Genomic DNA, 15779 nt, shown 5'->3' with positions numbered 1-15779 from the left:
TGTATACTCCCATATTCTTGGTGATCTGTGCTGTCCCTACTCATTAGAGTTCTGCATAACTGAAGGGAAAGGGAAAGGATTTTCTTGCTGGCGAGGTTGTGTGTGTGTGTGTGTGTGTGTGTGTGTGTGTGTACGTACTGGACTATGTCTCTTAAACTGTGAATGGTCAAATAGACAAAAATTAGTTGGTTATGTTTTGACCATGGCTGATACTCAAAATAAATAACTTATAGTCTTGGATATAAACTATTTGGAACATGGTACTCTGTCTGCAGATCATCCAGTTGAAGGGACATTTTCCTAAATGGGTGTCATTAAACAGTAGTTCCAAAGGATGTTATTAGGTGTTCCCAGGCCCTGTCAGTTTAAAAACATGGCATGCTAGATGCTTCTCTTACAGATTCCAACTGCACATTAGCATATTAAAGATTTGATATACCCCAAGGCATAGAAGCATGTTTAATCTTTTTAGCCCAGGTTTCCCCAAACTTACTGGAGCAGGGAGCATTTGCTGCTTATGTACTTGTTAACAAGAAAACACTGGTAGAGATCATTCTTTTTTTTTTTTTTCAGAGGTACTCACTGAGCACTAAGCAGAGGCAATGCAGAGATAAAAGACATTGCTCACACCCTCAAAGAACTTATTCAAAGACAACATTCAAGTTATGTGACGAATCCTGTTATTGAAGTATACTGAGGGTATTTGTGGGAACACAGAGAAAGGCATCTGATCTTACAGACCCCATCTGCATCCTGAAGGATTAATCTTAAGTTAATGCATTTTTATTTATTTATTCCAAAATCTTTTTGAGTACCTACTATATAAGCCTTAGACCTTGGGGAGTATGCAGAACCAAGGAGAGTCCTTGTCCTCTTGGATGTCCTTGTCCTCTTGGATCATACATTCTAGGGGAAGGAGACAGGCAGGAGACAAGTAAGTCCAAGTGTACAATTACAGGATGGTGATAAGTGCTAAGAAGAATATGGTAGGGAGGGGACAAGGGTGCGTGTGTGGTGAAGTGATTGCTGTTTTAGCTAAGGTTGCTAGAGGTGTGTCACTTGGGAGGTTACATTTGGGTATAGATCTAGATGACATGAAGGACCAAACCATATGAGTCTCTGGGACAAAATAATCCAGGGAGAAGGAACAGGAAACCCAAAGCATGACAAGAAGTGAGAATGATTGGCATGTCTGAGAAAGAGCAAGGAGATCATGTTCTTGGAGGGGAATACACAAGGGAGAGGGTGCTAGTTGATAAGGCCAGTAGGGTAACGGAGTTAAACCACTTTATAAACCTCCCATGGCCTTTGGCTTTTATTCTGAGTGAGGTGGCAAAGCATGACAGGGCTTTGAAAGTGCAGAGCAGTAGCAGGATCTGTGGGAAAAGGGGAATGGGTTCAGGTACTGCAAGTAGTTCATTCGAACCGGAGTACAAAGGAAGGGCAGAAGTGAGGTGCACAGGGCCTTCTGTGCCCTGCCGAGAGGCCTAGATTTTTTCTTGAGATGATGGGAGAGCAGTGAGCAATTTGAGTAGGAAGGACAGTCGGATCTTTCTTTAAGGAGGATCATTTGGCAGCAGGGTGATGAATAGATCTGAGGGTGGGAGGTGAACCTGAAAGCAGAAAAAACCAAGCTGTTGATGTATGTAATACAGGAAGGAAACGGGGAGGGTCTGAACTCTGGGGTGCTCGAGAAAGACAAGTGATGAGGTTTGGTGTTTGGTGAGCTGTAGTGGAAGGTGACAGCCACAGATGACTCCATTTCTGCCTTGGGCTTCATTTGGGGTTGCTTAAGGCCTTTCCATGTGGGGATGCAGGTTTGATTTAACATGAAAATAAACTCCTTTTGGTGTTTGTACAGCATTTGAAATTCTTTTAGGACATCAACATGGGGATGTTTATGAGCTAATTAGATACGCCAGGCCAGCACTCAGGAAAGAGTTTATAAGATAGTGAACAAATACTAATTCTGGATACCACATCTAGTTACAGAGTTTTAAAACATGTCATTTGTGTGAAGACTTTATTCCTTTGCCTTTTTTGGAACCACTTTCTATATTGTGGGAAACTAGTTGGCAGGATTTTAAGGGACTCCAGAGGACCATGCAATAGGTACCACACTTTAAGAGAAACAGTTTACTGCTCAGCTGAAATCAGTAGTCTTGGGGATCTCCCTTCCTTCAAGTCAGGAGGTATGACTTTTTAGATACAAAGATGTTTTTATTGACTTCTTTACTGCTTTCATTTTTTAAGAGAAAGTTCCTCTTGTTAAGACAGTTACACCATGAGAATTCATGAGATTATAAATTTTAGATTCCAAGAAATGCTCATCCAGTGTCTGAGAGTAACCATTTTTAAGCAGCACATATGTTTTAGTCCATTTCATTAAGTAAACAGGAAATTACCAAATGGCTCATGACCTGAAATGATTCATGGAAGTTGCTGATTTTTAGACAAGGAAGTTTAGGGATGTATATGATAAAAGCAAGGAGCTAGAAGTTAGAAGGCTAGAGTTTTGTTTCATCTCTTTCCACCACTTACTAGCCATGAGATTTGGACAGATCACCTTTTGATGGTCAGGTTAGTCATTGGGAAAATGAAAACAGACTTGCTGTTGACCTTATGAGCTGGTGCATTCATGGAACAGGCATTTGTCGGGAGACATTGTTCTAGGGCTGGGCTGCAGCACTAAACAGATAGGCATCATTCTCACTCTCAGAGTTTGCCATGTTGTGAGTTAGAGCAAACAGTTTGGAAAGTGGGAATCAGAGCACTGTATAAATTGTAAAGCACTGGAAAGCATCATGGTGATTCTTACTTTAAATCTTCTATCCACAAAATTTAGGTTCTCTTTGAATTTAAGTGATAAGTTGGTAGAAATGCAAATAAGAGGTAGGTTTACACATAGACCTTACACCCTTCACAAAAATTAACTCAAAATGGAACATAGACCCAAATGTAAAATGATAAAACTCCTGGAAGGTAGCATAGAAAATCTAGATGACCTTGGAAATGATGATGGCTTTTTATTTTTTTTATTTTTTTATTTTTTTTTTTAAGATTTATTTATTCATCCATTCAGAGAGAGCGAAGAGAGAGGCAGAGACACAGGCGGAGGGAGAAGCAGGCTCCATGCAGGAAGCCCGATGTGGGACTCGATTCCGGGTCCCCAGGATCACACCCCAGGCCGCAGGCAGCGCCAAACTGCTGTGCCACCGGGGCTGCCCGATGATGGCTTTTTAGATACAACACCAAAGAAAGGGGATCCCTGGGTGGCGCAGCGGTTTGGCGCCTGCCTTTGGCCCAGGGCGTGATCCTGGAGACCCGGGATCGAATCCCACGTCGGGCTCCCAGTGCATGGAGCCTGCTTCTCCCTCTGCCTGTGTCTCTGCCTCTCTCTCTCTCTCTGTGACTATCATAAATAAATAAAAAATTAAAAAAAAAAAAACACCAAAGAAAGGCACTTCAATGAAAGAAACAATTGATAGGCTGGACTTCATTAAAATGAAAAACTTGGGCTCTGTGAAAGATACTGTCAATAGAGTAAGACAGACCACAGACTGGGAGAAGACATTTACAGAAGACATGATCTGATAAAAGGCTGTTATCCATAATATACCAAGACCTCTTAAAATTCATTACTAAAAACATTAACAACCTGATTTAAAAATGGGCAAAAGACTTCAACAGACATCTCACCAAAGAAGGTGTACAGATGGCAGCACAGAGCATATGAAAAGATATTTAACATCATCTGTCATCAGGGAAATGCAAATTAAAATGAGATAACCACTTCATACCTTTTAGAATGGCTAAAATCCAGAAAACCAATAACACCCAAGTGGTGATGAGCGTGTAGAGCAACAGGAACTCTCATATGTTGCTGGTGGGAATGCAAAACAGTGTAGCCACTTTGGAAGACAGTTTGTCTGTTTCTTGTAAAAATAAACATACTCTTATCAAACAATCTGGCAGTCTTGCTCCTTGGTATTTACCCAGATGAGTTGAAAACTCATGTCCACATAGAAACCTGCACACAGGTGTTTATTCATCACAACACCAGTCAAACACTGGAAGCAGCAAAGATGTCCTTCAGTAGATGAATCATTAAATTTTGGTACATCCAGACAGTGGGACGGTATTCAGCGCTAAAAAGAAACAAGCTGTCTTGCCATGAAAAAACATCAAGGAACCTGAAGTGCTTATTACTAAGTGAATATAATTAATTGTAATTAATTATGGTTTCTACTGTGTGACATTCTAGGAAAGGCAAAAACTATGGAGACAGTAAAAAAATCAGCGGTTGCCAGGAGTTGAGTGGTGGTGGGGGCGGTGGGTGTGCAAGATGAATAGGTGCAGCATTTTAGGTCCACCTAAAGGATTTTTAGGTCAATGAAACTATTTTGTATGATACTATAATGGGGGATACATGTCTTTATATGTATGTCCAAATCCATAGAATATATAACATCAAGAGTGAACCAGATGTAAGCAAAACTTTGGGTGTAATGACGTGTTGATGCAGGTTTATCAGTTATAACAAACGCATCCCTCTGGTGTGTGATATTGACAGTGGGGTAGGCTCTGTGTGGCGGAGCAAGGAGTATATGGGAACTTTCTGTGCTCTCTGCTCAATTTTAATGCTGTGAACTGGAAACTGTCCTAAAGAGTAAAGTCTATTTTTTAAAAAGTGGTTCTCTCTGGCAGAGGAGATAAGATGAAGGTGTGCCTTGTACTCTCAGGATAGATAGTTATTAAATGTTTATTGAATGAATAAAGGAATGATGTTAGGATTTGGAAATTCACACAGATCCTTACTCCTCTCTTTTTAAAAATGTTTTTTACTACATTTTTAGAAAAGTGGGAGTAGTTATGTCTGGCACTCACAAGAATCCATATTGAAAAATTTAACTCAGAATACAAAATATTGATTTTTAGAGAGTGCCAGAGTCAGCACTATATACTTAGATTTCAAAATGTGGATTAGAACAATTTCATGCCATTAGAGAGTGTTAGGTACAATGTAAGATAGCTAATGTTTCTGATTGTGAATGAAGCAAAATCTTAAATTTGGAAATGATTTATTTAATTATCTTGGGAAGTAAAAGGAAGGTTAAGGTCCCAAGATTCTATTTATACATAGAGCATACAAAATGAGAGTAATTTTTTCTTAAAGAAGTTTAATGGGAAACAACTCGCAGGATGGGTTATGTAGCAATTAAATGAAAATTCTTTACTCTCTGGGGTATTTTAAAACTATACAACTTCAGGTCAATTTCAGATATCTATTATTATCCACACTGCATTTTCAAAAGTTCTAAAGGCCTTTGACTGTGACACTTTATTTTTATAGTCATTTGCACAAAATCCCACGTGTTGACAGTAATCGGCATTGGTGAGAACGTGTGAAGGCTGCCTCAGCACTTCTTAACAGATGGCCTTCTCCATTCATTTTCTTCTTTAGGCAAACATGCTGAAGACATATTTGGTGAGCTGTTTAATGAGGCTAACAACTTCTACATCAGAGCAAATTCTCTTCAAGACAGAATTGATCGCCTTGCTGTCAAAGTTACCCAGCTGGATTCAACAGTGGAAGAGGGTAGGTAATTGCATGAGAGCAATGAGCTAGAAGTGATGTTGACAAGACGGTAGTAATTAATTGCGGTGTAATCACTGCTTTTTCCTTGGGGTGGTGTGCTGATATTTCATGTTGTCCTTTTCTAGAAGAATATTGGTGGGGGGTGGAGCCCCCAACATTGGTTTAGTTAGTAATTTAAAAAGTCTTATCTACCTCATACATGCTACCCATACTTGCTTTTTAAAAAATAGACACATATTGTATTTGTTTTAAAGGATTCTTTGAATGTTCCTGGTCTTAGAAACCCTAGTTGAAGTCATTGGGAATTATTTCAAAGATACTTTCTTGCCTAAAAAAATCACAGAATCACTCCAAAACGTGGTCCAGCTATGAGGGAGGGTGGTACATACCCAGCATGACTGAGTGAAGGCGTCCACCTGCTGCTCTTGTTGGGGTCCATGCCAGTAAATAATCATGGTGATTCTGGTGACTTAACATCTCAACAAATAGCATTTACTGAAGGCCTTTAGGCATCATGGTTGTAAAATAAAGTTAATATGGTAAGCACCATGTAGGTAACTGATAATCATTTTGAGGCCATACCCCTGAAATTGTGACAGTTTCAATAAAATTAAAATCCAGCAGTTCCTTTTTAAAGATTTCATTTTCTGTATCTTTTGAATGAAAAACTGAGATTGGGCTGGAAAAAATCTCCAAAAAGAGTACAGGATATGGCATTTCATATTTATTTGAGAAAAATTTTCAGATTAACCATTATTTTTACCTTTATATAGTGGTAGTAAAGATTTCTCTTGTTGCACTAAACTGATCTTTGTATCTGATTTTTTACTAGACTTACCATAGTAGTATTAATAAGAAAAAATGGAAGTTTTAGTTTTTTTAAATGTAGTGTTTTAGGGAATTCATCCCTCATCATTTAAAAAATGTTTACTCATGATCAGATCTTTTTCAAAGGTCAATATTAAATTAATGAATTAGAAATATAATAAAAATGTAGAGCATTGAAATTCTAATATCCATTATGAACATTTTTTAATCTGATTTTTAAAATTGATGTCATTTGAAAAAAAGTAAAACTGTGGGTAGCTATTTGGTCTATTCAGATAAGGCATTTTAACATCTTTAGCCAGTCATTCATTTTTCAAATTGGTACCACAAATGATTTTTTGTATTTATTCATCTTCCTTCAGTTTTGTTGTGGAATCTTGCAATTGGCATACCAGTGATAGACCTTGAGCTGGAAAATGTTAATCTGTACATTAAAGTTAATAAGATTTCACAGTGTATCTCATATCCTTAAAATCCTTTTTCCAGTCAAGATTTACCTGATGATACTCTTTGGCATGGATTTTATAGTAGAAGAAACATTTGACCAACTTAGGAAATCTGTTTTATTCTGGGTCTTCATTTTTTTGCTGGGTGATCTTGGAAGGGTCGCTTAACACCCAACTAACTCTTGGCTTCATTGGTCAAGTGGGTTAGTGGGCCAGGTTGCCCATTTCAAAAGGTTCATGTCAAAGTTAGATAAGTTAATACATGAAATGTAAAGTGTTCAAAGAAAAATATAATCAGCCCTGATTTTCTCACCCCTAAGTGTAGTTTATATGCTGCTACTTTATTCCTAGGACTATACACACTTTGAAAAGCCTTGCCGTCTTTCCTTCATGTTAACATCAGGAAAACTTCATGTGTTTTTTTACATTTGTATACCTTTTGCAGACATATTTCCTACACATACTACAATTCAACTGGTATTAACTGAATGTGTTTTTCCTCTAGGATACCCAAACCTTTGTATTTACATTCCTGTTATACTCAACTATATTCCTGTGTGGTTTCTGAAAAATGCTATTATAAAGAATGATGCTCTAATACTAGGTTCAAAGAAATAATTAGATCACTACAGAAGAAAACACATGATTTGTTTTCATTTTATAGAGACAGCTGTTATTTATAAGAGGAAAGGAATTCACATGCTATTTAAGCATGGTTTTAAATGAACAATAAAAACATGATTTTGTTCTAGAATCATAAATTCTATTTATGATTGTGTCTTAAATGAGTTTTATTTTTAAACAGTTAAAAATATTTCTATGTAACTCAACCTGGGGCACTTTTTTTCTAAATAGTGTCACTACAGGATATCAACATGAAAAAAGCTTTCAAAAGTTCCACAGTTCAAGACCAGCAGGTGGTTTCAAAGAACAGCATTCCTAATCCTGTTGCTGACATTTACAACCAGAGTGATAAGCCACCTCCTCTGAATATTCTTACACCATACAGGTATGGCTTCATGCATTCCCAGGGCCTTTTTATTCTAGATAAACTAAGAGAGAAGGACAGTGCTGTAAAAGTATTTTTTTCAAATTATGAAAATAATTGCGATTATTACATATGATGGAATTAGTTACCAGTATAGAATTGTTAAAAGTTTAATATTTTAAAATAGAGATAATCTCACCAAGAGAAGTGTGAGCTCTGATGTTAGCTTTTGTAGATAACTGTAGTAGATATCTACAAAAGTAGATATCTAAGTGTAGATATCTGAAGTAGAAGTGGGCACATTGCATAATATTGTGTGTGGGTATGTTCCATATTCATATTCAGAGTCCATTTTAAAGGAACTGATAATTCATTTATCATGCAGCAGAATACCTGTCTCAGCATTTCACCACTGCAGAGACATTTGTTATTTAATTCAGAAAAACGTATGCTGCAGCAGTAGGAGTTTTTACAAGTGAATAATATAGTCAACAAATCAACCTGTTAACTGTAAAATGGTAGGACACATAATCACCACCAAACTTCCCAGAAAAAGAATGGAAAATCAAGGGTGTAAAAAACTAATATTAAGAAACCAAAAAATGCTTTTTAAAAACACCTCTCCTACTTCTTACCACATTAAGCATTTTCTTTCCATATTTTGTCACCTTCTTTCCCGTCTCCCTTTTCCATATACCTTCTCGTTGTCCTTCATTGTGCTGCTTGTTCTGCTCTAGCCTTTGTCTTCCTGGTAAACTTGTTCCTTCAGCCTCTGATGAGCACAGGCTATAGTGGAGGGTGGCCCTCATGGCCCCCAGGACCAGCTCTGCTGGGTGACAGATCCCCTTTACCATTCAGTGGGTTCTCTGCTTCCAGTGCCACTATCTTGGACCTTTGGTCCTTCTCGGGGAGTACCCAGAGGTTTTTTTTGGTCTGAATTCCTGTTCCTTCTCAGAGTCCAAAGGGAGATGCTTAGACCCATCCTTTACTGCAACTCTGCTAGTAAAGCAGCAGTTCCACCTGCATCCCTTTCTTTCAGCAGGGACAGAAAGATTATCTCAAAAAATGTGATAGAAATCCCATGGAGACTGTGATGGGAAAGGGCCAGAGAGCCACCATTTTCTCTGAAACAAGTATGCTTTTCTAGAAGTTTTAGCACACTCCTCTAAAAATCCATGATCTGTATGAATACTAGTATTGTCAGCCTTGTGTTTTAACTTGTGATTTTGCTTTCATTCAGTAGGCATTTTGGGGGAGCAATTTCAGTTTTACTTAGCACTGAAAGCCACAAGGGCAGGCCTGTTAAAACTTTCCTAAGACACCTCACTGGATATTCTGTTCTAAAGGAAAAAGCCTAGAAAACTCAGTGGACCACTTACATTTGATGAATCAAGAGCATGATTAGATACTTGTGATAGAAAAATTTTAACTGTATAATGTACAAATTGACTCTCATATATAGTGTATGTGTATATTCAGTTTTACGGAAAATAAAAATGTCTTTGACTTTTAATAGTATGTTTAAGAATAACAGTGCCAGGCGGCCCCGGTGGCGCAGCGGTTTAGTGCCGCCTGCAGCCCAGGTGTGATTCTGGAGACCTGGGATCGAGTCCCACGTCGGGTTCCCTGCATGTAGCCTGCTTCTCCCTCTGCCTGTGTCTCTGCCTCTCTCTCTCTGTGTGTCTCAATAAATAAATAAAATCTTTAAAAAAAAAAAAAGAATAACAGTGCCAACTCAAATGTATTTTTTGATAATAAAATAGTATTTGAAGTATATAAAACACTAAAGACAGGGTTAATATATGAGCATTACAACATGACCAGAAAATGAAGTATTTAGTTGCTAGCAGCACAGGACATTGCTATACTTATATTCTTATGGCAAGATTAATGTTTGTTTACTTATAGAGCTTCTGCCTTCATTAGGGTATTAGCTCCCTCTTTTTTTTTTAAGTGTGCATTTTATACGTCTTAAATTTTGTGGCAAGTTACTGCGAGCTTTTTTGAATCTTCAATCTATATGGAAGGCCTAGTATCTTAGGGAGACTGTATTTTTCACAGTAATGTTATTAATACAGTCTCTATAATACAGGTCTCATATCAGTTAGGAAACTTGGAAAGGAAGGATTTCAAGTAATCAAAGATTAAAGTGTAAAGCAAATTACCATGGTTGGTGATTTTCAGACAATGGGATGGGCCAGAGGAGCCCCCCTGAGAACTTGGGCCTTAGTTTGTGATGATGAGCAACTCACCAGAACGTGGCCTGGCAGGAACTTCAGGGACCGGCAGGCAGGATTTTTCTCTGGACTCATTCAGTTAGTTTTCTTTGACTGAGCATAACCTCTTTCTTAAACTCACTTCACTGTGCCTCATTTCATTTTGCTTTTCTCTGTGCCTCACATGACTTGTTGAAACACTGATTTGAAAGGTAAATGTTCTGCTTCCTCATGAAAGGTAATCTACCGGCCAGATACTTATTAAAGCATTAGTAGTAAAGAGTGTTTCCTTCCTTCATGTCGTGATTATTTTGAGATTTGCTATTGATTTATATTACAACTTGGGATTTGTAGTGGTTTCATAATAGATGAATAACTTCTACAAATGCTTGAAATATTCTTTAGACCACAGTAATTGTAGCAGGACTTGAAAGTGAGATGCCGTGAGTGAATTCTCTTTGTGGGCTATTTCCACTTTTGTCACACTTCTACACTATGGACATTTTGCTTCTTTGCAAATTGAATTTATAGAGGTTCGGTCAACCTTATAAAAAGGGACAGCGTACTTATTCATTTTCATCCTAATAATATTGACATTCCAGAGTAGAGGTGAATATATATATATGTGAATATATATATATATACCAAGATTCTACCCATCTCTGTGTATGGCCTCTGTTGGAATAAGCAAAACATTTCCTGAAATAATTGGGGTATCAGATATTCTTGTTTACAAGCCATATTGTGATTTTGAGGCACTTCTCTGTACTTAAATCTGAATTGGTAAGAGTACTTTTTATATGATTATTCTAGAAAAAGGTGCTGTTCTTACATGTTCACCTTTTTCAAATAAGGAGCTCAGAGAGACTTAATGCGTAGGACAGTCAAAATGCCCTATACAGATGTTATCATCTCATGAGTTAAAATTAAGTGAATCTTCACCCCACGTGAAAATATCTAACAGCCTTCTCTCCTCCCCCGACTTATAAAACATTGATTTACAGAGATGATAAAAAGGATGGGCTGAAGTTCTACACTGATCCTTCCTATTTCTTTGACCTCTGGAAAGAAAAAATGCTGCAGGACACAGAAGACAAGAGGAAGGAGAAGAGGCGTCAAAAGGTAAGAAATTAGACTAAACCTACTGAGAATTAATTCTCCAGAGGCAAATATTTGCTAAGACTTTTGTACGTATACTGTATTTTTAAAAATGAGCTTGCTTGACAAATCTTGGAGTGCTTTTATTACGACAGAATTCTTGGCATGTTGTGGGTTAGTGACCTTCAAATGTTTGGAGGCATCTAGATGTACTGGCCCCATAGAAGTGACAGTTTGGGGTGGAAGAGAATTTGAGATTTGAAAACAAGATTTAAGAAATGGAACATGGAAACAGTTTGCAGACTGCAAGTATGAGATATTCCCACTGAAGTCCAGGAAAGCATTCCAGAGGTTGGTTATTCATGCTGTCTCTTTGTGCTGTGGGTAGGGAGATGAATGGGGGAAATCTTGGAATTACTGCTGAGTGTTGAAATGGAAAGTATTCAGGTGAAGAAAGTATAAAGTATTTAAGTGAAGAAAAGGAAGATCTTAATCCCTTGATTGGAAAAGAAACAGATACCTAAATAGCCCATTGGTCCCCACACCTTTTTATATTAACAGGGATTTAAGAATATTTTCCTTTAAAATATGCTGTCCTTTTAAATGGTCTTCTAGGTTTCCCTTCTCAGTGATATTTTTGACAAAAATATCTAATTTTTTCAGCAGTGTTCTTCAGAGGAAAAAAGTCTTAGTCTATGGATGATTATCGTGTCTTCAAAATTATACCATTTTCTTGGCTGTTTTGTCTCATTACACATTCCTCCAACGCATAAAATTCTGATAAGAACTTCTTATTCACTTATATAATAATGTTTCTTGAATGCCTTCTAAATGCTGGATAAACAGTGGTGAGAAAGGATTATCACCGTCACAGGGAGATTACAATGTATTGGGGGAAACAAACATTAAGTAATCATGCAGCCCACTGGAACTCCTAAAGAGGCAAAGAAATTTGAAAAGTCTAGTACAAATCTGCTTTTATTATGTAGTAATAGAAAATGAGGCTAGATAGCCTTCATTTCCCAGGATTTCAGAAAGGCAGGTTACTTTAAATTTGGAACTGAGAGGTCTCTCTGAAGGAAAAATTACTTTATAAAATTGAGAGATGAGAAATCCATTGTTTCTGAACTTGGTTTCATTAGTTTGCTGGTTTAAAAACATTTTTATAATGATGCAGATAAATATGGAGTGGTAAGAGTGTAGTTACAGTGCCTAGTAAGTGTTGTGAAGGAAAAGTATGGTATACAGTGAGTGAGATGACAAGAGGGGAATGACAGTGTAAATGAAGTGGAGTTCATTCATTCAGAGTTCCAACAGTGGGGAGTTAGAAGTCAGCTAAGCAGAGTGTGTTTGGCGCATGCACGCACATGAGTGAGGTGCTAGAGGAGTGAGGGGGTAAAGGGGGTGTGGGGTGCTTCAGAATCAAGGAGCATTTGAAGTAGAAGCAGCCAGGATCATCCCGGGCTAGGAGACAGTTGGGCACGTTCTGGGGACTTTAATGTAAGCCAGTGTATTTGGAGGCTAGATACATCACTGTTAATACTTAGTCATAGTTGGTTTGTGTATGTGTGTGTGTGTGTGTGTGTGTGGTGTGCCTGTGTGTGTGGTTTGCATGACGATGGGTCATTTTGGAGGCTGAACCACTGTAATGAATGTTGCAGATAATCATAACACTTAATCTTTAAATACGTCAGCATACATCTCTTAAAAGTAAGGGTGACAGTTACTGATTCATTTAGTACAGTGGTTTTTAATCAGGTCGTGTATTGAAATCCATTGAAGTCTCCCTCCTTTTGGTTTCTACAAGTATACAGACAATACATGCTGGTTGTAAAACACTCACATTACACTGAAGTAAATGCATTCATTTAGAAAATTTGGGGATAAGTTTCTCCCTTCCCCAGCTATCACCAGTCACTAGTAACGATTCAGTGTGCACATTTTTAGACATTGTAAGCATTCATAAACACATGTATACACATTTCACAAAGTACTTTCATATGCATAGAGTTGTACTACTCATGACTTATACACACACACGCAGACATATACATATATTGACTAATTAAAGATGTTCTTCATTCTTTTTAATAGTGTAGTATTCCAAAGTGTGCATGCTACATAAACTATTTACCCAATACTGTATTAGGACGTGCTTAGGTTGTCTGAATAGTTGCTTAACAGTACTGTAATACTACTTTACTCACATGCAGTTATTTCTTCTGGGTAAACTTCTAGAAGACAAATAGGAGTTTTATTTTTTGAAAGACACCATTATGTTGCCCCTGACCATTAAAAGACTACGAACCAGTCTTTTACGCTCTTAACAGACTTCTTCCAGATGTAGATATCATTATTTTTTTGATGTGCTCATCCCTCCCTCAAAAAAAAATCTAATTTGCATTACCAACCTTTTTGTATCTTTATTTACCATTTATGTATGTTCTGTAAATTCCATGTTCACATCCTCTGCCAGTAAATCCCCCAGGCCTCCTGAATCCCTCTGTCGACAGCCTGGCTTCATCCTGGCACACTGTGAGCCATCAGCCATCCTTTCACAGGACCTGCCCCGGCAGCTTCCTGACTGGTGGCCCTGCCTTCCCTCTCTTAATCTGTTCTCCACAACCGAGAGGGATCTTCTGAAATGCCTCCTCCATGTGTCAGCCTCTCCCTTCTCACCTGCCAGTCGTTTCCATTGCTCTTGAGATAAAGAACAACACTCCCTGCTTTTAAGGTCCTGCCTACCTTTCAGGTCTCAGGAACCATTTGCCCTAGTTCCCCATTTACCTTCTTTCATTCCTCCTGCTGTGCTGCTGTCGCCCTCAGAGTGGATGCACAGTCTCTCCTCTCTGGCCATACACCTGGCCCCTACTCCTTTGCAGAATTAACACCAGCTCACGTCTCAAGTCATTCCAGGACACTCCCTGACTCCCAGATGAGGCAGCATTTGGTGTATGATGCATTTATGCTTTACCATATTTTACAACTGTAGATGTATTTGTGTGATCTTGTGGGCCTCCCCCACTGGATTGCAAGCTCTGTGAAGGCAAATTCCTTGTCTTCTTTGTGTGCTGTCTGTATCATCAGCACCTGACACAGTGCCTGAGACAGTGAGCACCATATGCTCACCTGGATCTGATCACTAAGTTAACATTTGTTTTTGTTTTTGTTTTTGTTTTAATAAATTTATTTTTTATTGGTGTTCAATTTGTCAACATACAGAATAGCACCCAGTGCTCATCCCGTCAAGTGCCCACCTCAGTGCCCGCCACCCAGTCACCCCCATCCCCCGCCCACCTCCCCTTCCACCACCCCTAGTTCGTTTCCCAGAGTTAGGAGTCTCTCATGTTCTGTCTCCCTTTCTGATATTTCCCACTTATTTTTTCTCCTTTCCCCTTTATTCCCTTTCACTATTTTTTATATTCCCCAAATGAATGAGACCATATAATGTTTGTCCTTCTCCGATTCACTTATTTCACTCAGCATAATACCCTCCAGTTCCATCCACGTCGAAGCAAATGGTGGGTAAAAGTTAGCATTTGTGATGTGTACCCTGTGTAAAGCCACATGCAGAGGTACTTTAACAGGAGCATGGTTCAAAACATAGTTCTCATCTTCAAAGACCATAACATCTTATGGGAAGTACAGGAAGCATACATACATAGAAATAACTGTCTTCACCTTTAAAAAAACACCTATGTAGGACCCAAGTTTTTCTTGGATACATTTTTTTATTTTTTATTTTTATTTTTTTTATTTTTTTATTTTTATTTTTATTTTTTTTTCTTGGATACATTTTTGATGGCAAAATAGGGCTGGAGCAAGAAAGATTCTTTGTATGAGAAGGTAAGTTCTTATGTTTTCATTTTGTGTTAAGCTAGTTGCAGGATTAGCTTAAATATTCTGTATAGTCTTTTGGAAACTAATAATAGAGTATTTGGAGTTATTTTGTGAAAGATGATTGCATATTAACAATTCAATCAAAATTGTGTAGTGGTAGGGCATGATCTGCCTGTATCTCAGATATTCATCTATATAATGCAGATCTGAAAGATCTAATACATTTAAAACAAGCTAAAAAACTTAGTAAGGTGTGAATTCTCTACTAGAAATGATGATAAGCGATTCCTGTAATTAGCTGCAGTAGAGTAGCTTCTATTTATTTAGGTTAAATAGTTAACTATCAGTTACTTCTCCTGGGTCTGTGTCGGGTAAGAGAATATATACTGTGTTAGAATTTTCTTAACATTAGTGTGATCTGAAATGGAAATGTCTCTTGTCTGCATGCCGGGCTTGTTTCCCGTGCATTACAACTGCATTTAACCTGCTCTTTTCCTTTCCCTTCTGTCTCGGCATGCTTGCTTTCTCTTCCTGGACATCAGGAGCAAAAGCGTATAGATGGCACAACCCGGGAGGTGAAAAAGGTTAGGAAGGCCAGAAACAGGCGCCAGGAATGGAGTATGATGGCATATGACAAAGAGCTTAGACCCGACAACAGACTGTCTCAGAGTGTGTACCACGGAGCATCTTCCGAGGGATCCCTGTCCCCAGACACTAGGTGTGTGTGCGTGTGTTGTAGCAAAGCCTCTGCGTAGTACTTGGTT

General features: G+C 38.2%; 1 protein-coding gene across 13 annotated transcripts in view; it reads left to right on the top strand.

Moving 5' to 3' along the window:
• Positions 1 to 15779, top strand: part of WASF3 (WASP family member 3) — a 133238-nt gene that overhangs the window by 105397 nt on the left and 12062 nt on the right. For 12 of the 13 annotated variants that reach the window (XM_049100987.1, XM_025462649.3, XM_049100986.1 and 9 more), the window contains 4 exons: positions 5465 to 5599; positions 7729 to 7882; positions 11082 to 11199; positions 15558 to 15733. In XM_049100987.1, coding sequence (XP_048956944.1) covers positions 7749 to 7882; positions 11082 to 11199; positions 15558 to 15733 — 428 coding nt within the window. In that variant the 5' untranslated portion in view covers positions 5465 to 5599; positions 7729 to 7748. The remainder of the gene's footprint in view (positions 1 to 5464; positions 5600 to 7728; positions 7883 to 11081; positions 11200 to 15557; positions 15734 to 15779) is intronic. The other variant, XM_025462653.3, reaches the window with a different exon arrangement.

Source organism: Canis lupus, chromosome 25 (assembly GCF_003254725.2).
Source record: "Canis lupus dingo isolate Sandy chromosome 25, ASM325472v2, whole genome shotgun sequence".
Taxonomy (NCBI): domain Eukaryota; kingdom Metazoa; phylum Chordata; class Mammalia; order Carnivora; family Canidae; genus Canis; species Canis lupus.
This window is presented reverse-complemented; position numbering and strand designations above follow the sequence as displayed.